General features: G+C 38.9%; 1 protein-coding gene across 1 annotated transcript; it reads right to left on the bottom strand.

The window, feature by feature from the left end:
* Nucleotides 1-834: 834 nt before the first annotated feature.
* mia3 (MIA SH3 domain ER export factor 3) lies at nucleotides 835-23,574 on the bottom strand. Its single transcript, XM_053639560.1, has 28 exons — nucleotides 23,454-23,574; nucleotides 22,161-22,294; nucleotides 21,411-21,497; nucleotides 18,350-21,080; nucleotides 17,604-17,891; nucleotides 17,348-17,484; nucleotides 12,862-12,993; nucleotides 11,874-11,895; nucleotides 11,651-11,739; nucleotides 11,485-11,562; nucleotides 11,280-11,390; nucleotides 11,127-11,198; nucleotides 8,736-8,840; nucleotides 8,521-8,643; nucleotides 8,352-8,418; nucleotides 8,204-8,259; nucleotides 8,033-8,123; nucleotides 7,799-7,937; nucleotides 6,347-6,509; nucleotides 6,209-6,244; nucleotides 6,042-6,109; nucleotides 5,864-5,955; nucleotides 5,621-5,734; nucleotides 3,906-3,974; nucleotides 3,770-3,816; nucleotides 3,579-3,644; nucleotides 2,342-2,630; nucleotides 835-1,756 (listed from the first exon to the last, which is right to left on the bottom strand). Exons 1-28 carry the CDS (start codon nucleotides 23,572-23,574, stop codon nucleotides 1,455-1,457), a joined length of 5,829 nt encoding a protein of 1,942 aa, XP_053495535.1. The 3' UTR covers nucleotides 835-1,454.
* Nucleotides 23,575-24,878: the final 1,304 nt, after the last annotated feature.

Here is a 24,878-nt window from a genome sequence, read left to right as displayed (position 1 = left end):
AGACTGGTGTGAAAAACAAAAAACATCGAGTGAGCACAAGTTCTGTGGGTGGAAATGTCCTGTTGAGAGAGATCAGAGGAAAATGGCCAGATTGGTTCAAGCTGCCAGGAAGGATACAGTAACTCGATCACTTTTTATAACCATGGTGAGCAGAAAAGCATCTCAGCACGCACAAAACACCGAACCTTGAAGTGGATGAGCTACAACAGCAGAAGACCACGTTGGGTTCCACTCCTGTCAGTAAGGAACAGGAATCTGAGGCTATCAAGGGCACAAACCCACCCAAACTGGACAGTTGCACATGGGGGGATCACCTGTCCAGTCTGTGCCAACGATAGCCTCAGATTCTTGTTCTTCGCTGACCGGAGTGGAACCTGAGGTCTTCTTCTGCTGTTGTAGCTCATTCACCTCAAGGTTGCATGAGATGCTTTTCTGCTCCATAGTTATAAAGAGTGCATATTTGAGTTACTATATACTTCCTCTCAGCTCAGACCAGTCTGGTCATTCTCCTCTGATCTCTCATCAGTAAAGTGTTTCAACCCAGAGACTCTCCGCTCACAGGATGTTTTTTGTTTTTCACACCGTTCTGTGTAAACCCTAGAGACTGTTGTGTGTGGAAATCCCAGGAGATCGGCCATTTCTGATAAACTCAAACCAGCCCATCTGGTAACAACAACCACCATGCCACAGTTAAAGTCACACATTTTCTTCATTCTGACGTTTGATGTGAACATTTATGGAGTTAACCATGTACCAGCAAAAAAGATGTAGTAAATGGAAATCGACATTACTGCTCTAATGAATAGTTCCCATCACGGATATCATTTCTGTTCATTTGATTCATGGCAGTTTTATTGAACACATATGAAGGGAAATGCACAAATAGTTTGTCAATATGACAGCAAGCAAGTCTTTTCACTAGGAAAAGAAATCATAAAAACACACTAAATAAAGGACTTTTGATGAGCATAATGTGCCGAGTTAACAATTCAAGGCATTTTGATTTAAATTTCATGCATTTCTTAGCAACAAAAGCAACATATCAGCGAAGCATTTGTTCGTTAATGGGGTAAAACCGCCTGAGATTTTAATCCTTTGGCTAAACAAACACAATACTCTACTCTCTCTTAATTTCAAGTTAAAAAGCACAATAGTTCAGTCTCTAAAATCTCACAGTTCACTAAGAAACATCTGTTTGGGTTAAGTAGTGGTCATTAATTCAACAACACAGCCGAATTTGTTTTTACACCCTCCAAAGTTTTGAAAATTTTCACAGGAAAGGTGTTTCTTTATACAGACCTACAGAAAACACTGGCACAAGTGAACCTTTTCTTTCTTGACGATTAAAAAAATGTGTAAATGATAATTATTTATGCATTTTGAAATGTGAAGCATAGGAAAATAACAGAACGTCATCAAGTCCAGCACTGAGCACGGTGGGCTTATTTATTGGTTCAGCATTGTGTTACTGCAGGTGTTGGAGCATCCTGTGCAACCCTCTGCTCGGGTGGTACATCTGTGGCATGTGGCATCTCTTGGCCATCCCTAGGCTGCAGAGGTGTAGGTGGAGCTGGTCCATGGGCACCAGGTGTGGGTGGAACCATGGCGCCAGGGGGTGGCAAAGGCCCAGAAGGGAAGAGCCGGGGTGGGAAAGGCAAGTCTTGAGGTCCGGCAAAATTAGGCGGGAAGTCATGCATGCCGTGCGGTGTTGGACGTGGACCCATGGAAGGGAAGTCCCTCAGAGGTGGACCATGAACTAAAGACAAAAAGAAGGATCAGGTGAGGGTTTATTTATTTTTACGACTATAAATTTGGGATAGGGATTTTTGTCTCACAGACTAACATTGCAACAGATTATTGACTCAGAAATATAAACAAGCCTAGTTGTGACCTTGACCCTGTTTGGATCAATTCAAAAATCTAATCAGTTTATCTACTGGTTACACCCATAATTCCATATATATCCTAAAAACATTCAACCACTATGCTCTTGAGTTCTCAAAGTGTTCTACTAGGCATACAGTCCCCTCTGAAAGTATTGGAACGGCAAAGCCGATTCTATTGTTGTCCTTGAAGACATTTGGGTTTGAGATCAAAAGAATATGAGATGATGGATCCGAATTTCAGCTTTCACTTCCTCATATTTACATCTAGACGTGTTAAACAACTTCGAACATGGCACGTTTTATTTGAACCCACCCATTTTGTCAAGTGATGTTTTGACAGGTGTTTCTTACTGCCCAGGTGTGTCATGTTAAATCGGTTGTTTAAAGAATGAATAGCGTCTGAATGTCTACTCTTGGTTTTATCCTTAAGCATTGAGTATATGAACACATTTTACCAAAGGGTGGAGGGATGGGTCCATATGGGCGCAAAGGAAGAGGAGGTCTGTAGGAGTCCATGTGGGGTGGCCTGAAACAGGTGTCGGGTCCAAATGGAGGCCCAGGAGGAATCATGGGTGAATGGCCATTGGGCGGTCGCATCATTGGAGGAAGTGGTCCGTTCAATGGAGGAAATGGTCCACCCATTGGTTGGGGGGCATAAGCCTTTGGAAGAGGATTTGAAGCTGGGACAGGAGATTCCCTGATAGGAGATGGGAGAAATGATCCCTGTCTCTGGGACTTGGAGATCTGAAAAAGAATCGAAGAATCGAGTAGGATTCTTCTCAGATTATACCCAATTTATAGCCGTCTATAAACTAAACTAAGCACATTATAACTTCAGCCATGCAATTAAAAACCCCTTAGCAGATAACCACCAGTGAGCAGTGTGTTAGATGTCCCACAAGCCTCAGTAATAAAATCTCACACCAGTGATTTCAAAGAATTTACTGATTTTCTTAACACATAGAGCAGTCAGAATCAGCATTGTTGGGTGAATTCAGGTATATTTGGATGGCAGGTCAATTGGAACAGTTTAACTTAGCAGCATTTTTTTATTTTTATTTTTATGGCCTGATAAATGAAACTTCATAAAATGTAGCATCATATAGGAAAAGAAAAGATTGGATATAAATTTGGAAAATACTAAGAAGTACTTCTAAACCCTTCCAAATGTTTACATAGTCTGCTTATGAACATGGAGAAGATTCCCATAATGTAAATTTGATTTATCGATAAGTATGATACAAATAAATAATGTTTTATTAAATAATGTCATCGAGGATGAAAGTAAAAGCCTAATTAACTGAAAATTACCAATCATGCCATTAAGAAAATGTTTTCAATCAGTTTTTCTCAAAGTGTTATCCATGCTTTTTTAAAATAGAATTCCTTCACATGTAGTTAGTTAGTCAACACCTTGCAGATTTCAGAAACGTACCATGCGTTGGGGATTTAGTTTTTATGTGTCAAAAAAAGCTTAGAAATTTTGTAAATTCAAAATCTGTCCTAATTTATCTGAATTCACCCTTCTTTTTTTTTTTAATAAGAGAAAAAAAGCAATCGGTTAGGGATCCACAAACATGTTCCACAAAAATCAGCACTGGGAGCTTTTGAATCTGCATAAAATGATGATCATTCACACACCCCTCTTTTTTTTTTAAAATATATATCCCAGCACTCGGCCAAAGTACTCACTGCCTCTGTAGGATCAGTGGAGGCCTGCATTGTGACCTCAGCCTTTGCATCTATTGGAGCTATTTGCTTTTTTGTGAAGAAACACATACAGTGACTATGGAGACTACGGCATGACTACGGTTTCTTTAACATCTGTTCAAAATGTAGAAAAGTCAAAATTATCAGCACAGGTAAGGATGATGGATACTTACAGATCCATCCTGTGTGCAAGGAGATGAGGTACGGGGGACAGACAGTTCTAAAAGAAAAAAAAACAACAATGATTTTATGGTATTTTCCTTCTTACAGTGTTTATGAAAAGAATTCTGAACACGTCATAATGCATACCTGGTCGAAACGGCAGCGGATGTCCGAGGTCAGCCGAACGGCTATGGCCATCCATGAGCAGTCTCGGCCCTGGAAAAGTGAAGGTGTGTTTTGTGACACGTGCTGACCACTACAATCACCACACCAACAAAATACTGTGTCAGCATTGTTCTGTGCACGCGAGTCCAGATTTTATTGCTTGGGAGGAGTCACAAAGCAGAAAGGTTCACGGATTTGAATGGTGCATCTTAAAGAAAACGTAGTCCATGTGCCAAGCTGTGCCAGCGCTCTTCGCAGTCAGTGCTCTCACTTCAACCAAAATCATCAGGTAAGATTACTTCTACAAAGCAGTATACTGGGTAAATAAGAACTGGGTAAGAGCCAGCTGATAAAGTAAGCCTATAGGCAGGGAGGTAAACTGAAAGCGTAGGTCACAATGCCATCGCTATGATTACACCACTCCAGAAAAGGGGGCGGCAAGCTGACCCTCCCTGCCTTCAGTAGCAGGTGAAGTAGCAGTTTTCTTCAAAACTGTCCGTTATTTCCGTAAATTGTGGAAAGGGGGTGGAGTGAATAGTGAAAGCTAGGACAACAGTTCATTAAGGAAATGTCCTGATGCCCACTGATGGTTTGGTAGAGCTCGGAAAGTTCTCCGTGTCTTTAACCGTGTATACATACACACACTTTTCCAAGTGCACTCAGCACCTTGATTGTAGCTGCCTCCGAGCCACTGCCATTTCAACCCTCTTCTTTCACATGGCAAAAGAAGGAAACTTTCTCCTGCTCTCGGGTGAACGGCTTCCTTGGCTCCGGTCACCTCCGGAATGCTCTTTTACACTTGTAATTATGAAGCCTCACGAGAAAACCTCACTGTTGGCTCGACGTGTGATGAGCAGCTCTAGCTTGTCTCAAGTGTCCTTCATGTTCACGTCTGGAATCCAGCCCTCGAAGAACTTTACAGGATCCAACCCTTTTCGTGCCTTCTTTTAGTCCCACAACTCAAGTCGGCGGCTTCCCCTCGCAAAATCCTCTAAGACTTGCAACACAGGTGTGTAGTCTTGCACTGGTCTTCAAGATCAGAATCTGACTGCTCTGCTTCACCAATTCTCCATATTAACACATCAGTGTTTTGCCCAGACATGTTAGGATCTGGCTTCTGAAGCTTCTACGGTTTGTGCGTCAAGCAGAGCAGACACTATCAACAATATCAGTTACAGCATCCTGTGTGAAACTAGCTTCCTCACAGGTGTTTTCACCATCTTGCTCAGGCTCGCCCTTGTCAGTGCCTTCAGCCTGTCAATTAACTCAACCTGTTTGTTTTGTACATGCATCTCTTAACATTTTACACATTAAGCGCTCTTTTTCGTTTCAAGTCCTATAATAATATATAAACTACTTCATGCGTTGCTAAACAAACTGAGGAGGAAATGTAAGCTAAGAAACTGCCTATTCTTGGTTATTATTGTTGGATTTTTGTGTGCGTCTGTGTAAATTTTTTAAAATTGCAAGCGATGAAATGTATTACAGTACACACAATCTCTCTGTAAAAACATTTGAATGAAGATGTTGGAGGCGTTCACCATTTAAAGCCATCATATTGAAATTTGATGTGGGAATTAAAAAAGCCGTGAAACGTAGATGTCACAGCATTATAAAGAACAATATTAAAAAAAAGAACAAAGTGCTGGCTGGGATAAGACTGAAACTGGAACAGGAAAAGACAGGAAGCAACTCACCAAAAGGCTCACCCCTTCGTCCCACAGGACCAGACGGAGGACGTGAAGGATCTTCTATCATTAAAGGAGGAGAAGGAGCACCACCACTCACAGGAGAAGGCCCGTATGAATCCCCTGTTTAAACAATATATACAACATCGGTAAAATTGAATTAAAACAATTATTAAAACTAAAAACATTACAATAAGAGTAATGACAAGGAAACGACGAGATGGGGGCGGGGGTTTGGGGAGTAGAGCTCACCTCTCTGTAGAGGAGGCATGTGACGGTCTAGAGGACCAGACTTGTACAGTGTGTGCTCTAAATCGGACATTTTGTCACTACACTCCACAATCCTGAGAAGCAAAAAAAGCTCATGAGATCAGACCGAACACGCCACGTCGATATTTCGCAAGACCGCGTCAAGTCAAACTCCACTCACTTCTGACGCAGATTAGCACACTCTCTCTTCTCTTCTATCAAGGCTCGTTCAGAAGCACGGGCTTTTAACTGAAACACACAAAAGAAGCTTGTGTTCAGTACCAGCAGTGCATAGAGGACACAGTATACAGTAGAGAAGACATGCATCCACAACGCTATACTTCTTACCCAGTTCTCATGGGCTTTCTTTTCCTGAACAGCAATCTAAAAACAGACACATTGGATAAAAGAAAATCATGAATACATGGGTGGCAAAAGTACTTTCCAAACATATCAAAGCACATTTAATACAGGCAAGTGCCTGACCTCAGCCTTAAGAGATCTCTCATTTTGCTGCAATTCTTCCTGCATGTCCTTCACTTTCTGCCTGAGGCGGTTCAGTTCCTCTTCAGCTTGCAAGGCTCGGCCATCCACCTCAGATAGCTTGGTTTCCTTTTCGTGGCGCTCCAGCTCTTCCTGAGTCAACTTCCTGCGAGATGGGCATAAGCATCAAGCTTGGTTTGTGAGAAATGATATCTGATGATATAACGATGCTTTTGGAATGGCCCTCACAGTCCACCGAGTTGAACACCATTGAAAATCTATATGTAGATATTAAATGTGAACTACGTATATAAAAATTTTTAAAAACAATAGGTTGGATAGCCAATAGCAGTGGTGTCCATATTGCTAAAAAATAAATAAATAAATAAATAAAAAACAACTCTAGTAACATTATATTATATTACCAGAAATGTTAACCATTAAGAATTTTGATTAGGAGCTCCACAAAATTAGATAAAGTGTATAATGTTTAACAGGATAATAAAAAATAAAATGTTTAACAGCTATCTGCTGAAATGTTTGGAATTATAAACAGCAACCAGCTGAGCGTATAAGCTTCCTTTATACAACTGTAATAAAATTAACACAGCAGGCTGCATCACGTCACATTTAATGATAAACTGTCTATAAATGCAATGAAAAATTGTTTTATATATACATATATATATAGAGAGAGAGAGAGAGAGAGAGAGAGAGAGTAGAGCTGAGCATCAGCGCAGTATAAAAACAGATCTTAAGAAAAGTTTTAATAAAAGTCTAAAGTTAAATAATTACCATACAGAAGGCATTAGATTTGGTCAGCCAGATGCTACCACCCCCATGCTTCACAGCTGGGATAGCATTCTTCAGATTAAAAGCCTCACCCCTTTTTCCTCCACACACAGTGTTTTGTATTTGCATACGGTTGTTTGTACAGATGTTCATAGTGCCTTGAGTTATTTGGAAATTGAGGAACCAGACTTGGAGGTAGAGGTTCAAAATTATTTTTTTCTGAGGTTTTGGCTGAGTTGCTTGGATTTTCAAGGGTCTCAAGGGTTAACCTTTTACAGCCACAAGTACGCTCCTGGTTAACTCCTAATTATGACAACTGGCCAATCAGAAGCTTATAAAAGTCATTATATCAATTTGTGGAATCTTCCAGATTATTTAAAGAGATGGTGTATGTAAGCTTTGACTCAGTGGAATTCTGATGTAGTGTATTAAAGCTGAAATAAATCTGTCTTGATTGTTTTGTGGAAAAAAAACTAGTGTGTATGTAAACCTTTGGCCTCAACTGTATTCTATAAAAATTTTTTAGATGCTCCAGCTAAAGTATAGATGTTGGCACACTATGATGTGTTTGTAGAAATACTAAGACTAAAACTAAATCCACATGAAGTGTGATAACCCTTGAAGAATAGTCAGCGAACATGAAGATGGACAAATGATACTTACTGGTGTAAGATATTTTCTTTCTGGTGGTACAATTCAGTTGTAATTTCTAGTCTCTGTTGGAGGTTCTTGTACTGGTTTTCCAGATGGGTTTTCTCACTTTTCAGATTCGTTTGGTCATGAACAACCTTCTGAAATTTCTCTGGGGGGGGGTAAAAAATTTAAATCAAACCAATGTCTTTTGAAAAGCGCTTGAAAACCCAGGTTCCACATTAAGTGTAAAAGTCAGGTAAATACCTTCAAGTTCTTGTCTTGCTTTCTGTTCAGCCATGAAGTTTTCAAACCAGCGATTTCGCTCATCCTCGATGACTGAAAGCGTAGCCTTGATCTGAGTAAACACCCACAATATTTAAAAAATAATAATTAATCGTGCACTAATCGTGCATTCACATAGCAATCATTTCTTACCCTTGAGACATCCATCATCTGTTTGAGGTGCGACTTCAGTGGATCACCATTCTTGTCTGAAAAGAACAGAGTTTGAATATCCAGACCAGTTTAACAAAACCAAATTCATTTTTTAAAGCCCAGAATCGGACAACGCTCGTCATCTTACCATTCTCTAGCTCTGTATCATTAAATGACTCAAGGCTCTTCAGTTCAGCAATGCATCCAGAGAGAACCTATTAGCAGAGAAGACAGTCTGTAATGTTCCATCATGGTTCGGCTGTGCTATTAAACAAGTGGATGAATGTTGTGCGATCGAAGCACAACGTTTAGCTCACATCGATTTCGTTTTCTTTGTGCACGAGGGCATTCTCCAGCTCCGTTTGTGTTTTATGGTAAACTTTGATTTCCTCACTCAATTTTTCATGCTTCTCCTGCCAGTCTTTGGCATCTTGCAACAGCTGTTGTGAGGGACACAGCAGCACAAAAGAATTAATATATGGAAGAAAAAAAAATCTTCGCTTACAAGATCAAATCAAGTGTCATAACTTACAGATTTCTTCTGCTCTTTCAAGGCACAATTGTCCTTTTCAAATGACAGCACCTGAGCTTTCAAGGCATCTTCTCTGAGTTTAGCTTCATCCACGAGGACATGAACCTAAATCATTATTACAGAAATAAGAAAATTGGTACTTGCAGTTTGTAGTAACAAGGGAAAGGAACCCATAATTTATACACCCAAAGTGACCCGGATATGACTACAACCCTTTACTGCATGGTGTTGCCATATGGCAATAATTAATTTATCTCCAGTTTTTTGATATGCAACAATACAAAATGACTAGTTTCCTATGTAACTGGAAAAAGGAGGCTTTAACTTTGACATAACAAAAATAATGATGTGTCACATGACCAGGAAGTGCTGTTTGCACTTCCTTTTCTGCAGTCACATGAACATCATTGGAGGGATCTCAATATTTGATTAATTTTTCAATATTTAAGCAAAACTACTTAAAAGGGGGGGGGGGGGGGGAACTCAGTTTTTTATGCATTTTTTCGTTTAAGAAGTGTAAATTGAATACGTGTATGTGAAAGGGTGTATGCTTGTGTACTTGTGGTTGATTATAATACAAGAAATGGACAATAAACACATTGGGGGGAAAATACACTATCTGAGAAGTTAACATTTATGTTATGTCATTTAAACAAGTTTATATATTTTTAGTATTCTGTTAAATGGTAAAATGCGATAATGGAACTGTGGTACAGTATGTGCATTCATGAACTGAAACAGGTCTACATAGCAAAAAAAAAAAAACCCAAAACAAAACAAAAAACTAAACAAAACCAGGCTTCTCTAATAGTATATTTAAATTTTTTCACATTCAAAGTAAGAAAAACTGTAGTACTTTCAGACATTTCAGACTTATTTTCTAAATCTTATGTTTCAGGAAAAACAATTAAAAAGATACATCACCCAAAAGATTGTATCTAATTTTTGTATGTATTTTGAATGAGTAATTCCATCCACATACTGTTTACAACTGTAATTCCTTTCTTGAAGATATATCCTTTACATGCTTACTAGGTGGCAATTTATAGTCTGGAAAATGCAGTAAATGGAATGTAATCTCATACATTGTGTGTGTTATTTATGATTCACTTTCCACCATTGCACATTGTTGCCATATGGCAACAATTTACCAACTACCCCTCCTAAATTTTGTTTTTCTAATTTTTAGGATTCCTCCGTCAGGAGGAAACCTATTGTTATTGTTAGTATTCTTCTTATTATTCTCCTTACCTCCCTAAAGTGCCCAACAACTCAAGATCTGACTGGTAAGTTGTTTTGAAATCGGGCACATTGATAACACAGGCCACAAGTAACTCCCACACCACAAATGGCCTATATGAGCCCATAGTCACATTCTACACGCTCTCATTCTACAGGCCATGCCCAAAGTCTGTGTGATTTACCCTCCACCCCATAAGTCCAAAATGTCTGAAAATTGGTATACATGCCTTATTTCTCATGGGGAACAAACAAGCTTTTGGGACCATAAAGTCCACCATGATAGATATGATGATGATAGATTTTCCAGTACATTGAAAATTACAAAAATCTTTTCATGAACCATAGGTCCGATTGACTTGAACTGTGGTACATATGAGTGGGATACATGTCTTTCTGTAGGGTGATAAGCAATATGGAATCAAAATAAATTTACTGAACTATTTACATATTGGTGAATTGACAACTGTTGCACATATTTCTTGCGTATATTAAACAATGGAACATTAACCTATGGACTTGATCTGTGCCACACACAAAGAGAACACTACAGTACGTTACCATGTGTCATGGTAACCTCATAACTCCAAAAACAATGATATTAAAAGAATGATTATCTTTGTTATTATCGGTTATATTATGTTTAACACTATCTTTATCGTCCACTAGATGTCTTGAATCCAGCCAAAGTAGACTTAATTCAGATATATATAGCAGCACAGAGTAAATCAAATTAATGTTATAGCAGCAGAAATAAATTCAAAATAATGTTAAAGTAGTCTTGTATCAGCACTAAGTAATTCTCCAAAATTCTCACTGACTCCTGATTTTTCTTTACAATGATCACTTGTGGAAACCTACAAAAACGAACTTCAAATTTGCCATTGATCCAAACGCGTTGAAATGTTGCATCTGTGGGATACATTTCTCTACCATGTCAATTTTCAAATGGTCCGCAATATTGTGGAGGAATCCGCTGTTGCTGCTTGCAGGTATATTTTACAAATATGTTTATTACTTGAACTAATTCTAAGTAATAAAAATCCATAAAAAGATTTTTGCAATAATTCATGCAGTAGAGGGATAATGGTGAAATGCACAAAATAAACACTTTTAAGATTTTGGTTTTATTTTTTTAAATATGAAGTCCACCTTAGAGCGCTCCTCGTCATATACTTTCAGGGTTTTCTGATACTTCTTAATTCCCTCATGCATTGTGGATATCTGCAACAAAAAGAAAATGCTTCAGCGGGCAGCAATCACATATAGTTTAAAAAGGAAAGTTCTGATAGACAAAAAGGTTACCTTCTCATTCAGAGATTTGTTCTGTTCCTGTGTATTTGCAATTTTTTCACAGATATTAGCAAAATTAACGCTCAGTTTCTCCTTCTGGTTGTTGAGATGTTGGTAATGTGTCTAGAGCACATAATGCAAAAGTTAGCTAAAATCGTTAGATTTTAACCAACGTTAACATTAATATCATAAGTAACGGAATTATTTCGAGACTTGCCTTGAGTTCATTAAACTCCTTCTGTAGCGAACATCGTGACTCTTCTGAATTATTCAGCTTTTCCTCATATTGCTTGATCTAAATAAATACAGAAAGCAGAGACTGATCAGTGCTGAACTACTACTAAAAACCTTCTTTTTTTTAATTACAAAATATATATATTTACCACATTGTTCAGTTCAGTTACTTTGTTGAGGACATCCGATTTCTCACTGATAAGCTGCTGAATCCTCTCTGCAAGTTGCTTTTCAGTTACTGGTAAACATAAAAATTAAAAAAAAAATAAAAAGTACGACTCTGGTAAACCAGGCACAATGTGGTGAAAGGGACGCAAAAATAACTATGATCCAAACAGCCATAGACAGACTATGATAAAAGAAAATACTTACAGAGATACATCCTGTTTTTGACCTGAGGAGATGGACCAGGTTAGATTCAGGTTAAATCAGAACGCAATGTCAATTAATGGCAAACAAAATATGAAAATTTCATTATTAATAATTATTAGGGATGGGCAATATGGCCTTCGTGAAACGTCACAGGTTTTGGGATATCGTTGCGTTAATGACGTTCTGTAACAATATGGAAAAATGCTTTGAAAATCTATAATTTCACTTTCGGATTTACACAAATAATGTATTTTTACTTTGTACTTAAATATGAAGAAAATAAGTATAAAAATATTTTATATATATAAATTTTAAACTGAACTGATGGGGGAAAAAGTATTAGGACACCACAAATTACCAACATTAGTACTCAGATGCAAAGCCGCTGTTGGCAACTGCAGCTTTGTGAAGTTTGCAGTAAGATGTAATTATCTTTTTCACAGCATCTTGGTTCTGTTTTGGCCTGTTCCTCTCTGCAAAATCAGCTTTAAATGCCCCATGGTTACAAGGGTCACACTAATGGACAATTTCAAAATCCTCCACAAATTTTCAGTGGGATTCAGATCAAGCTAGTAAGGCCTTCTTGGGTTTTTATATTATATATAAACCATTGGCTGTAGGTTTGGGGTAGTTATCTTGCTGAAACAACAGATTCAGTTTATTGGCAGATGAGATTAATCCTCCTCGAACATGTCCCGCTACACCTCTCCATTCATGTTTCCTTCGATGGCGTGTAATGTCCGTACAGTTAACGTGTAATGTGTATAGTTTTGTTTTAAAAAATAAATTGTTATATTAACTCAATGTGGTAGAATGCACTTTGGTCTTGCTCTTCTAACTTCAACTTCCAACACAATCAAAACACTCTAAACCTGGCTTCAGAATATCGCAATACGGCGAAATCATATCGGTTATACCGGTATTACTGTGAACGATATTATACTGCCCACCCCTTCTAACAATTAACGATCAAAAGGAAATATCTTACAGCGAGAACGGTCCTCCACATGAACACGAGCACAGTGAGAACTCCCACCACAGCTGTAACCACCACAGGCTTCCAGGGCAGCCCATGGAACGTAGGACCCGGCTGCCATTCCTCAGGCAAAGCAGCCAACAGCTAGAAGACACACATCAGACAGGTCAAGTCACTTTAAATATCATACACTGCATTAAACGGAACGCAAGTATTAGGACACAGGTTAGAAATAACCATCACGATGAAACCACTAAAGGATGGGAATAAACCATTCAAAATTGACTCCTTAATGTTGAATTAGAAATTTGTTTATGTTTTTCAGCTCTGAATTCTTGCACTCAAATGTATAAATGCAATGTATAATCCTTACATAATGCATGCTCACACTATTACAGTTCGGCAGAAGAGACAATCCTGGATAAATATTTTTAATATCTGCGTTTAAAGTCACCTCCCCCAACAAAAACTTTGACGTTTCAATCTGTAAAGTTGGCCATACCCTGAAATGGTTATGATTTTTTACTTTTAAATATGATAAACAGCTGAAACACTGAGATCGATTTGCTTTTCTTCTTCAGAGTAGTATTATTACCTTTGACCTCAGGATTAGGAAATTGTGCTTCCATCTCACCATAGTGTCGTAAATGGTCAAAGTAGTTATCTAAAATTCGCACCAGATGCAACACAAGTGGCATGTCAGTGTAGCAAAAGCATCAAAGCATAACCTTCTGTACGTTTGTTTCAGGTCAGGGCTAAACGCAATGGTAAGCATACAACATTCAGTGAGTTTAAGATATAAATATACACAAATGCACCCTGAAAGAAGACACAGGTTTTCAGCTGGAGTGGCTGATGTTTGGGTATCCTACTCTAGTAAACTAACTTCCGGGTCATATCTCACACATCTCAATTTTCCAACCCAATACATCAAACCAGACTGCTCATCACTCACAATCACTAGTTATCTGAACTTAGATATTCTGTAACTAACCATTTCTGATTACTACCCAGCTGAAAAAAAAAAAAAAGAAACCCTCATAGAATTTGTAATGTTTTGAATGGCTATAATGGGAAATTGTTTTGGTTTCAATGGAAACGCTAACGGTCCATGTGGGTCTCTACTGGTAATTTGTTGCCTTCTATTGATTGCATGCCATGTCTAGTGGTTACCATTAAGTACCAATAATAATAATGGTTTTAATGGTTAGCTGATGGTTTATAACGGTATTTTAGTGGAAACCATTAGAATTTCAGTGTTGGTTTCTATTGTTTTTTTTGTTTGTTTGTTTTTCCCAGCAGGGTGCCTTCTGCCTAACGTTAATATTTCAACACCTGTAAGAGTTAATGTACGAATAATATTCAGCTATCCGCGATAGTGAAACATGACAGCAGTACTGGTATGTAAAATTAAACGCACTGTGGAGCAGAGGTCCAGACTCGTATCAATCATAGTTTAGGACATTAACATGGAGACTTTTACTGTACATATGTTACTGAAAATGTATTCTCTCTCTTTGGTTTGTGTACCACAAAAGTGCTGGTTTGTTGTTTCGTTTCACTTCAAAAACTGGTCGCTTTCATTTGGCTAGTGTTAACAAAATATATTCATTTACATTTATTCATTTAGCAGATGATTTTATCCAAAGCGTCTTACAAATGAGGAAATACAAGCTACGTGATATATCAAGTGGAGAACAATACAAGTAGTGCTACCATACAAGATTTATAATTGAGTTCTAGAAAAGCAAAGTGCACAGAGTAGAGGTGTAAGAGCCAGAGGAAGTTTAATATTTTATATATATATATATATATATATATATATATATATATATATAAATAATGTAGGGGTTGGTATTTTAGGGGTTAGTTAAGTGTTCACGGAAGAGCTGGGTCTTTAACTGTTTTTTTTGGGGGGTTTTTTAAATAGTGACAGATTCTGCAGTCCGAACTTTGGTTAGAAGTTCATTCCACCTCTGAGGAACAGTTAGTGTGAAGGTTCTGGAAAGGACCCTTGACCGACGCAATTAAAAACACGTAATAATAGATATTATTTAAAAGTCCCCATAAGTGACTTGAAACGTGCCACATTATTAGACATGTTCACATAATTTCCACTGAAACAGGAAGTCAGGGAAGCCCCCCCCAGATTCTAGAGAGCGTGTGATTGGATAGAAAATCTGCCGTGACACTAAAGTGCAGAATGACGTCGTCAAAACCGTTGAGCCGTATCGGTGGTAGGCAGAGACTGTACATTTTGAATGCGTGCATCTTCTAAATGCGGTTTCTGTCATTGTTTTGGAGCTCATCAGCTTATAGATAACCTTAAGGTGAACATATTCATACTAAAAGCCACTAAAGTTTTACATTTTGGTTTCATGGGGACTTTAAAAAGGACAGATGCCTTTGAGAACCATTTCAACTAAGCAAACACTCAGCAACACACACACACCAGGTTCAGTGGACTTTCAGCCCTTATGCAGTACATTATAATGATCTAGATTATAGATGAAACACGTAGTTGCTACACGACAGTAAACACTACAGCTGTAACTGTAAACATACACGCTAGTAACACTTCTGCTCTGACTAGCATATCACATCACAGTTAGAGGTTTTAGACTGCTGCCTTTCTTCACATGAAGCTCTCGGCAGATTAACTTTGAGTAATGTTTAAAAATGACCTTCTGACTGAGATCACTCGTTGTTATAAACCCCGGACACGCAGCTCAGTTTATGAATAGCTAGCTAGGTGTTGTGAACCGCAGCAGTGAGAGTGAGAACACGTACTTCCTGAAATCCCGACAGAAACACGACAGAAACAGTCGTCCACAGGTCCAGCACTCCGGACTGAGCAGAAGAAGTGTAGCTTATATCCGACTCCATTTCTCTTTCGGCTCTCACAGACATTCACGAACACAGCACGCTAAATTTCCGGCTAAGCTAACTTCATACCGCTAAGCCGCCAGTCTGTATATCAAAACCTGTCAGCTCCTGAAACTGAAACTGAACATGAGCATGAGCGGGATTGTGCTGAAGCTAATGTAGCTCAAACCACGAGTCTTTACGAGCTTTATATTCTGTATATAACGTGTTTATTTCCGCCCTGGAAAGCTCAAACACTGTCTGGAAAGCCACAACTAAAGTCTGTACTTCAACCCTACACTCTACAACACGTCGACATCCGAAAACCTCATCATTACGTCACGCAATACAACCGGAAAAAAAGTACTGTCTAAAACGAGTCGAACTCGGACCCAAAAAAATAAATGAATAAAAAAACACGCCTCCGACAGGTTAAAAAAGTGCAATGAAAACGGTCATTCAGGTCGGAATTGCAAGTCTGGAACTCTAGAAACGTCCACATATAACACGCACGAGCTCGCTGATATAAACACACATGACGTCAAAACAACATGGCGGCGCGCTCAGCAGTAAACTACGGAAGCCCATAGATGGTTGTTGTTTTTGTGATCTCGCGATAATTAAAGTTGTTTTCTCGCGATAATGACTGCTGAAGAGAAAAAACCTATAGAAACCCTCATAGAATTTGTAATGGTTTTAATGGGAATTGTATTGGTTTTAATGGAAACTAACAGTCCCTGTGGGTCTCTACTGGTAATTTGTCACCTGCTATTAGTGGCATGTCATGTCTAGTGGATACCATTAAGGACCAATAATGTTAATGGCAATGGTTTTAATGGTTAGCTGATGGTTTGTAATGGTATTTGGAATTTAAACCATTATTTTTATTGTTTGTTTTTTCCCAGCAGGGACAGTATATATTTATACGTGCCTGACATGAGACCCACCCTGTAGAGCTGGCGGAGTGGTAGAGCGGCTGATTTACAGTTCCAGGGTTCGAGCCTGAGCTTAGGTGATTATCTGGCGTTCGATTGTATTTTTTCCCCAAATGTCCCCTTCCGGATCAATAAAATCAATCAATCAATCTAGCTAGCTAGCTGTGTGTTTGTCAGTGGCAGAAAATTTCCAAATTAGTGTCCGTCACTTGAGAATGAAACTCTATAGTGATCCTGAACAGTTGACCAGTCTCATTTGCCAGCCAGCTTGAGGGACTGGAATGTCTCCACGGTTTCTGCATGTTTATGAGATGCCGCCTGAATGGTTTGTGGTTCACAAAACCAACAGTGAGCAAAATCTTTAGAAATAGGATTTAATTACTGCAGAATCGCCATAATACCAATATATGACAGTGTATATATTCGCTGGCCTCGACGATAAAATACTAGTATGCTACCGATGCGATATCTCAGAAAATCACTTTTGTTACTGCGAGATCACAAGAGAAATAAGAAAATAAATAAATAACGCATGGCCTTTCTGGACCGAACGTAGGTAAACACATTTCCCTTTGCATCATTTTCTACGTGATAAAGAGAATTATCCCCAATTTCAAACGATGCCCAACATATTAAAACTGCTGATGTTAAACTACAAAGCAGCATAATTAAAAAAAAAAAAAAAAAAAGTTACTTACTATTTCTGCATACATGCCAAGAAATTCAGATGCAAGAAGAAAGAAGTCCCAAGCGTGATCCGAGGTCGATGTGCTTGCTTGGTCATAGTTTGCGTTATTGTCAGTAAAATCAGAAGTCCGTGAAGAGTCCAAAGAATCTGATAAGTGAAACAATAAAATGTTATCTAAACAATTTAAGAGTTATTCCACCCTAAGCAACAAATAAAAATAAAAACAATTTTTTAAAAAAAGAAACAAACAAAAAAAAAACACCAACCTGAAGATGGATCAATTTCAAATCCTAATATATCTGAAGGATTCTCCAGAATAGCTTGTGGTCCTCTCTGAATCTCTGATGTGTCTTGAAAGGCTGCTTGAATGTCTTCATTTTTATTGAAATGCCCACCATCTTCACCAGGCCCCACATCCTTGCTACGGGATTCGTCTTCCTGACTGTTCGCATTGAACAATTCACTGGCTTCTTGATGAACCTCTGGAGTTTCAGTTACCTCGGTCAATGGGATGGTTTCCACTGGATTTTCCACCTCTTCAGACACGTTCTCTGCTACACAACAAGCGTCGGTATGATGGTTTTTTCGAACCATGAGCTCACAAAGCACATTTTTGTCAAGTTTACATTTCAGGTAATTCGTGGTCTATGACTAGAGGTCTAATATTGAAAAATATATAAACGTAGAGCACAAAAGCACACCAAGTGAGCAGCTGAAAACCTCATTAGGCTGCTGTACGTATTAACAGTTTAGTAACAAAAAGAGGGTTTTTTTTTTTTTTTAAATTTAATGTAAATTTTTTAAATTTGGTTTATCATCCTGCCTATGCTTTTTTGTTTTTTTAGATATAAGGATGGCTAAACTACTTATTTCTGTAAACCACATATTTTGATCTGATGTATACTGCATAGACGTTAGGAGAACACATGGTTATACTTTTTGCACCGTTGTGCCCCTGGTGGACAAAATGGACTAGAATGACTTGCAAATTACCTCCAAGGATAAGACTTACCCATTTCAAAGCGTGACTGGCTCTCCTTCTCTAACATGATGCTGGTACTGTATTTCTGATGCAGATAAAAAGCAAATTCCTGAAAGTCATCCAAAACAGCAGCTTCCTCGTCAATCATGACTTGGTCAATCTGGTGTCCAAGGACCCGTGCCCTCTGCTCCCGAGCATCCAGCATTTTGTCAACCTCATCAAGTATGGCATTTTCTGTAACCTCTACGATACTCTCCAGTGCATGCTCCAGGCCCTCAGTATTCTCTGAGTAAGACTGCCTGGCAGACTTCAGCTGATCATCCAAATGAGTGAACATCGCTTCAACCTTGTAAAGGTCTTTAATGCTAAGGTGCCGCAAAATGCGCTCGATCTCTTCGTCCTTAAAGTGCTCTCTTAAAAGCGTGAGTCTCCGCACACTGTCACTGTACTCCGGCTCGCCACTGAGGGCAGAATCCTTCCGAAGTTTATCTGCACCATTACTGTCGATTTCATTATCAGGTGAGGAGACTGAGATGTCCAACAATGTTTCCATGCCAGTTTTCTCATCATGGTTTATCTGTTCTGATGTGTTCTCATTTGTTTGTTCGAGTGAGTTGTTGTCATGTGGCTGTTTAGGTGTGGCTAATTCATTTTTTTCTAACTGTGTTTCAAGGTTGGTGTTTTGAATGGATTCTTCTAGCTCCTCAGCTTTATCAGTGAACTCCGTTTTAGTGGACAATACAGCATTTTCATCCTCTAGCAGCTGCTCAACTTCCTCTTCCTCCTCATCAATGTCAGGTTGACTTGTTTCTGTTTTCAGTGTCTCTTTAAATAAATTGATAATCTCTTTTTTAACTGCGCCTATTTGTTCATCAAGCTCAGGTACACTCTGAGCACCTTCCTTGAAGAGAGCCTCAGATTTGTCTGGCTCTATTTCACTGGGGATTGGCTTCAAAATATTTTTTTCGATGGGTTTGTCGAACACTGGCTTTACATCTTCTAATGGTGATGCTGGAGGATCATATTCAGATTCAACAGCATCAATAAAGGTCTCATCCGGATCTAAAAACTTGTCCTTAATCTCTTCTAATTCTTTATCATCGTTTTGTTCCTGTACTTCAGCATATTTGTTGTCACTTAATGAATTCATTACAGAGTCGTTAATAGAGGGTTTCATTTCATCTGCTACTTCACTTGTATCCGAGTCAGGAACCAAACTGGACTGAAGCTCATCTGAACCTTTTTCAGTTGTTTTAGAGTGAGTATCATCCTCCTCATCATCATCGTCGTCGTCGTCGTCGTCGTCATCATCATCATCATCATCATCGTCGTCGTCATCATTGCCGCCATCAGGTACACCCGTCCTCTCACCTCCACTTACAATTTTAAAAACCTTGTCCCCTAAAGTAGACCACATGTTGTCATCCGTTGTTGCCTCAACTGAGGCAGAAGGCTGAAATGGAGCGTGTTCATCTTCTGACTCGGTTGCATCAGGAACGTTGTCCTCAAAATATCGGGGCTTCTCGTCAAAAGATATCAGTGAAGGCTCTTTCACACTTTCCTCTTCTACTTCACCTGGTTGCTCGACCAAGTCATTGCTCTGATCTTCATCATCATAGGGGGTTACCTTCTGTGTGTTTTCATCATCTGAGGTAACAGCATCAAAAGTTATGCCTAAAGTAGTTTCTAACTTGGAAAAGGCTTCTACTCGTGTTGTATGGTCACTTTCCTGTACAACTCCAACATCCTTAAGTGAAGGCTCATCTGGCATGTCTTTGTCTATTGCTTGCTCTGGATCAGAATCACCATCAGCAATCTTTTTAACGTCATAACTGTATTTATCCTTTTCATATGAAGTCGTTGTTTCCAATGGCAGTTGGGCAGTTTCAGAATCTCGCAAGTCACCATCATCTTCTGTGTCAACTCTGTGTTCAGCTTCACTTCCTGTAGGCAACGAGTCTGCATTTACAATGTCCCTGCTAGCTTCTTCCGTCTCTCCATCCTTAGCAACATCCTCACTGAGAGATATTTCTTCTTTCTGAAATGGAGCGTGTTCATCTTCTGACTCGGCTGCATCAGGAACGTTGTCCTCAATATATCGGGGGTTCTTGTCAAAAGATATCAGTGAAGGCTCTTTCACACTTTCCTCTTCTACTTCACCTGGTTGCTCGACCAAGTCATTGCTCTGATCTTCATCATCATAGGGGGTTACCTTCTGTGTGTTTTCATCATCTGAGGTAACAGCGTCAAAAGTTGTGCCTAAAGTAGTTTCTAACTTGGAAAAGGCTTCTACTCGTGTTGTATGGTCACTTTCCTGTAAAACCCCAACATCCTTAGGTGAAGGCTCATCTGGCATGTCTTTGTCTATTGCTTGCTCTGGATCAGAATCACCCACAACACTCTTTTTAACATCTTCACCAGTGTCACTGAAAACATAACTGTCTTTATCCCTTTCATATGAAGCTGCTGTTTCCAATCGCAGTTGAGCAGCTTCAGAAGCAGGCAATTCTCCATCATCTTCTGTGTCAACTCTGTGTTCAGCTTCACTTTCTGTATGCAACGAGTCCGAATTTACAACGTCCCCGCTAGCATTTTCCGTCTCTCCGTCCTTATCGGCATCCTCACTGAGGGTGTCCAGAACCTCTTCCGTTTGGTCGCTTGGTTCATCAACCTCATTTAAGAACGAGTTTCTTAACAGGACATCAATATCATAGCTTTTAAATTTATCTAGTCCAGTGTCAAAGCAGACAAAGTCCGTTTCCTGAAAAACATTGTTTCCAAATGAACTCCAGTTCTATGAAATTGTTTAATAATATGACAAATTTAATATCATATAAAAACATGGAGAACATAAATCTCTTCATGAAAGCCATTACAAAAACCATTTCATACCATGTTGATGTACTGAAATGATAAACAGGAAATATTAAGTAACTATTGCAATGACACAGAAGAAAAGGGTGATTGGTTATTACAAACTTTCATACAGCCCATTAAACTAACTGACAGTGTGTATGTGAAACAAGCTTGCATATAGTACATACTGTATGTTAGTGTATGAATGGTGGTCAGCAATACACAATACACCTACCTCAGCACGTACTTCTATTTCTTTTTCTGTATATACGTGATTAATGTTCAGAAAATCCTTTGGGAAATAGCCAAAGCTGTTACCAATCTAAAATAAATAAATAAAACACAAAAGGCGGTTTTTGTTCATACTAAAGTACAATAATATGCAGTTGTGTAATCATACATCTGTTTACAGGTCTCAGAATAGTGGCAGTTTCTTGCTACTGTTATGTCGCCTGTCCTCAGCTTTACAGTTCAATTCATTTCATCCATGCCTACTAATGATACAAATTAAAGTATGAAATATATGTTTTATTAACATACCTCTATAAAAAAATGAGCATTTCAAAGTTTTAGGGCTAGACTTCATTTAACAAATAGTATGGGGAAGTCTACATAGAAAAAAAAAGATTTTATTATTAAAATTATACATGAATGGCTCCTTATGTTTGCTTAAATGCACATTCTAATTGAGCATTCATTTGCACACTTTCTGTAAGGAAAATGGACTAACACGCTGGTTCACCTTTCACACCGAACTTTGGTTTAAGTTAACTGTCCTCAGAGCAAGTGGTTATGCTTTGTTTCGGAGGTGCGAAGTGTGTGCAACTCATGTGCAATCGATCATGTAGTGTTCACACTTCTATGTCCAGCAAACAACTGATCGCCAGCATATGGGTCAGTGTCGACGTCAGCGTGATTTGTCCAGTCGTACAGCGTAGTGTGCACACGACACAACAAGTGATGAATGATTAACTGTCTTACTCACACTTCCAGCCCAAACATCTGACCTCTGTCCCGAGAGTTTATAGTACACATATATAGTCTCTCCTTTTTTAAAGGACAGAAAACGGCAGTCTGGACCAGCGAAGTCCTGGGAGGCTTTCCCCCGACAAAGCAGCACTGAAGAAAGAAAGAAAGAAAGAAAAGATACTTTTGGATGAAAAAGACACTTCTACAAAGTACATGGTAAGCTTCTGCCTTAGGTAAGCACAGTTTTTTGGGTCACAAGTGTATTTTTATGGAAGCCCTAAGAGGACATGCATTATTATTATTGTTATTATTATTTTCCTTTATCGTTTTCTTGTGATCACAAAATAAGTTGTTTTTTCGTGAACTCGAACAAATTTTCTCATGATCTCGACATAACAAAAGTTGTTTTCTCGTGATCACGGCTTCTGTGTACTCGACATAGCAACCTGTTGTTTTTGTTGTTCTGGAGGCAGCAGAACCTCAGAACGATCCCGCAGCATGGTGGATAAACAAAATCGTTTTGACACGTTTTTTATATATATATATATATATATATATATATATATATATATTATATATATATATATATATATATATATATATATATATATATATATATATATATATATATGCATGCATGCATGGCCTTAGTATGTTACTGTCAGCACAAATAAATAAAATTTCAGACTGGTGTTTTTGATAAACAAATTCAGTGAAAAGAAGTCATGTGTTGTAAGGACTTAACAGATATCACACACAGCTATAACACAGCTTGCACAAGGAGCTGCAAGACCTAATGTGGCTCTTCAAAATAAGTTACTGATCAGCTGGTTAAAGTAACAAACAGATATAACAAAAAAGTAACAAACAGATATAACACAGCTTGCACAAGGAGCTGCAAGACCTAATGTGGCTCTTCAAAATAAGTTACTGATCAGCTGGTTAAAGTAACAAATGGTTAGAATAAGCCCAAATTCTGGTAAACATGAGCAGTAATTTAACAAATCACGGGTAACACCTGGACCAAAATGTGGGTGAATAACTAAAGCCAAACAAGCAGCTTATTTCCAGCAGAAGCCTGTCCTTAATGAAATCTAAGGCTGAGTTAGCTGTTGCTGCTAGCTAAAGAGCTAAACTGTAAACACAATACACTCTCGCCTGAGTTCTGTAGACTATTATTAATATCACGACACTTCGGAAAATAAAACACGCTCTAGTTGGAGCTTTTGGAGATGTTGTACCACCACCTCGACTAACATTAATGGGTAAAAAAAAGTTCAAACACGCCACCGGTTAGCTGTGTACTTACTGCTACATTCGTCATCTGCGCATCTTTTAAAGTCAGAGAAACGCCGGTCTGGCGACGTTTTTGACAAACATATGCAGATAAATAGAATAAAAAGATTAAAAGGTGAATTGATTCCAGTCATTCTGTCAGGTTAACGCACACGCTGTGCCTGACACACAAGCCGACACGTCAGCACATCCGTGAGGCTGCTGCAGCTCAGAGGAGAAGAAACTGGAGTCATGTTACACACAACCCGGTAGGAAAATTAAAGGGACAGGACTCACACCAGCTTTAGCGTCCTCAAAGGGACAAAATGGTGTCTTTTCCAACAGTAATTATAGGTTTGCTTTATCAGAGGGTACACTGTAATACTGTACACTTGAGAAGCACTTACACGTTATGGCCAAAAGTATGTGAACACCTGAACATCATGCGGTTCTTCCCTGAACTATTCCCACAAAGTTGGAAGCACACAACTGTACAGAATGTCTTTGTACGCTGTAGCATTACAATTTTCTTACAGTTCACTGGAACTAAGAGCAAAAACATGTTCCTGTGCGTTAAGGTTGGAAGAAGGTAAAGGAAGAAGAAGTCGAGAGTCCTGCACCTTAACCCCACTGAACACCATTGGGATGAACTGGAGCCTCCTCGACATCCCAACATCAGCGCCTGACCTCAACCTCACTAATGCTCTTGTAGCTGAATGAACACAAATCCCAACAGCCACGCTCCAAAATCTAGTGGAAAGGTTTCCCAGAAGAGTGGAGTGCATTATAATAGCAAAGCAGAGACCAACTTTGGAATGGGATGTTCAACAAGGACACATGGGTGTCATGGTCAGGTGTGCACAAACTTTTGACCGTATAGTGTTTTACTTTCCAAAAAACTTGCCATTATATGTTATTAGGGCCCGAGGAAGTGAAGAGCTGTATTGTGTCTGGTAGAATTATTATTATTATTATTATACATGCATGGTAGGCTGATTGGCATGTCCAAACTGTCCGTAGTGTATGAATGGGTGTGTGAATGTGTGTAAGTGATTGTGCCCTGCAATGGATTGGCACCCTGTCCAGGGTGTACCCCGCCTTGTGCCCCATGCTCCCTGGGATAGTCTCCAGGTTTCCCCGTGACCCTGAAAAGGATAAAGCGGTATAGAAGATGGATGGATGGATTATTAGGGGTCCAAGCACTGAAGGTGCTTTTTTTATCACTGATTCCTTGGAGGATCTCAAGATAATCAAGAAGCTTTAAGACTACCAGGCCCGGATTAAGAATTCAGAGGCCCCTGGGCACTAGTAATGGGAAGTTCAGATCATTTTACTGACTCAGATCTTTTGAATCTCGTTCAGCAAAATGAACAAATCTTTTTTTCGAGTCATTTCTTTCATTTCAGCAGAATATAATTAAAATGTTAAATTCCCCAACACATCTAGTACTTACGCAAAC

The sequence above is a fragment of the Ictalurus furcatus genome, chromosome 2 (genome assembly GCF_023375685.1).
Source record: "Ictalurus furcatus strain D&B chromosome 2, Billie_1.0, whole genome shotgun sequence".
NCBI lineage: Eukaryota > Metazoa > Chordata > Actinopteri > Siluriformes > Ictaluridae > Ictalurus > Ictalurus furcatus.
Note: the sequence above shows the minus strand (reverse complement) of the source record. Positions and strands in the feature narration are given on the sequence as shown.

Coding starts and splice junctions, on each gene's coding strand:
- mia3 (XM_053639560.1), bottom strand. CDS start 23,574: ATGACTGGAATCAATTCACCTTTTAATCTTTTTATTCTATTTATCTGC. Junction 11,896..12,861: donor TGTGGAGGACCGTTCTCGCT/GTAAGATATTTC, acceptor CCATCTCCTCAG/GTCAAAAACAGGATGTATCT. Junction 11,199..11,279: donor ACAAATCTCTGAATGAGAAG/GTAACCTTTTTG, acceptor TTTTTGTTGCAG/ATATCCACAATGCATGAGGG.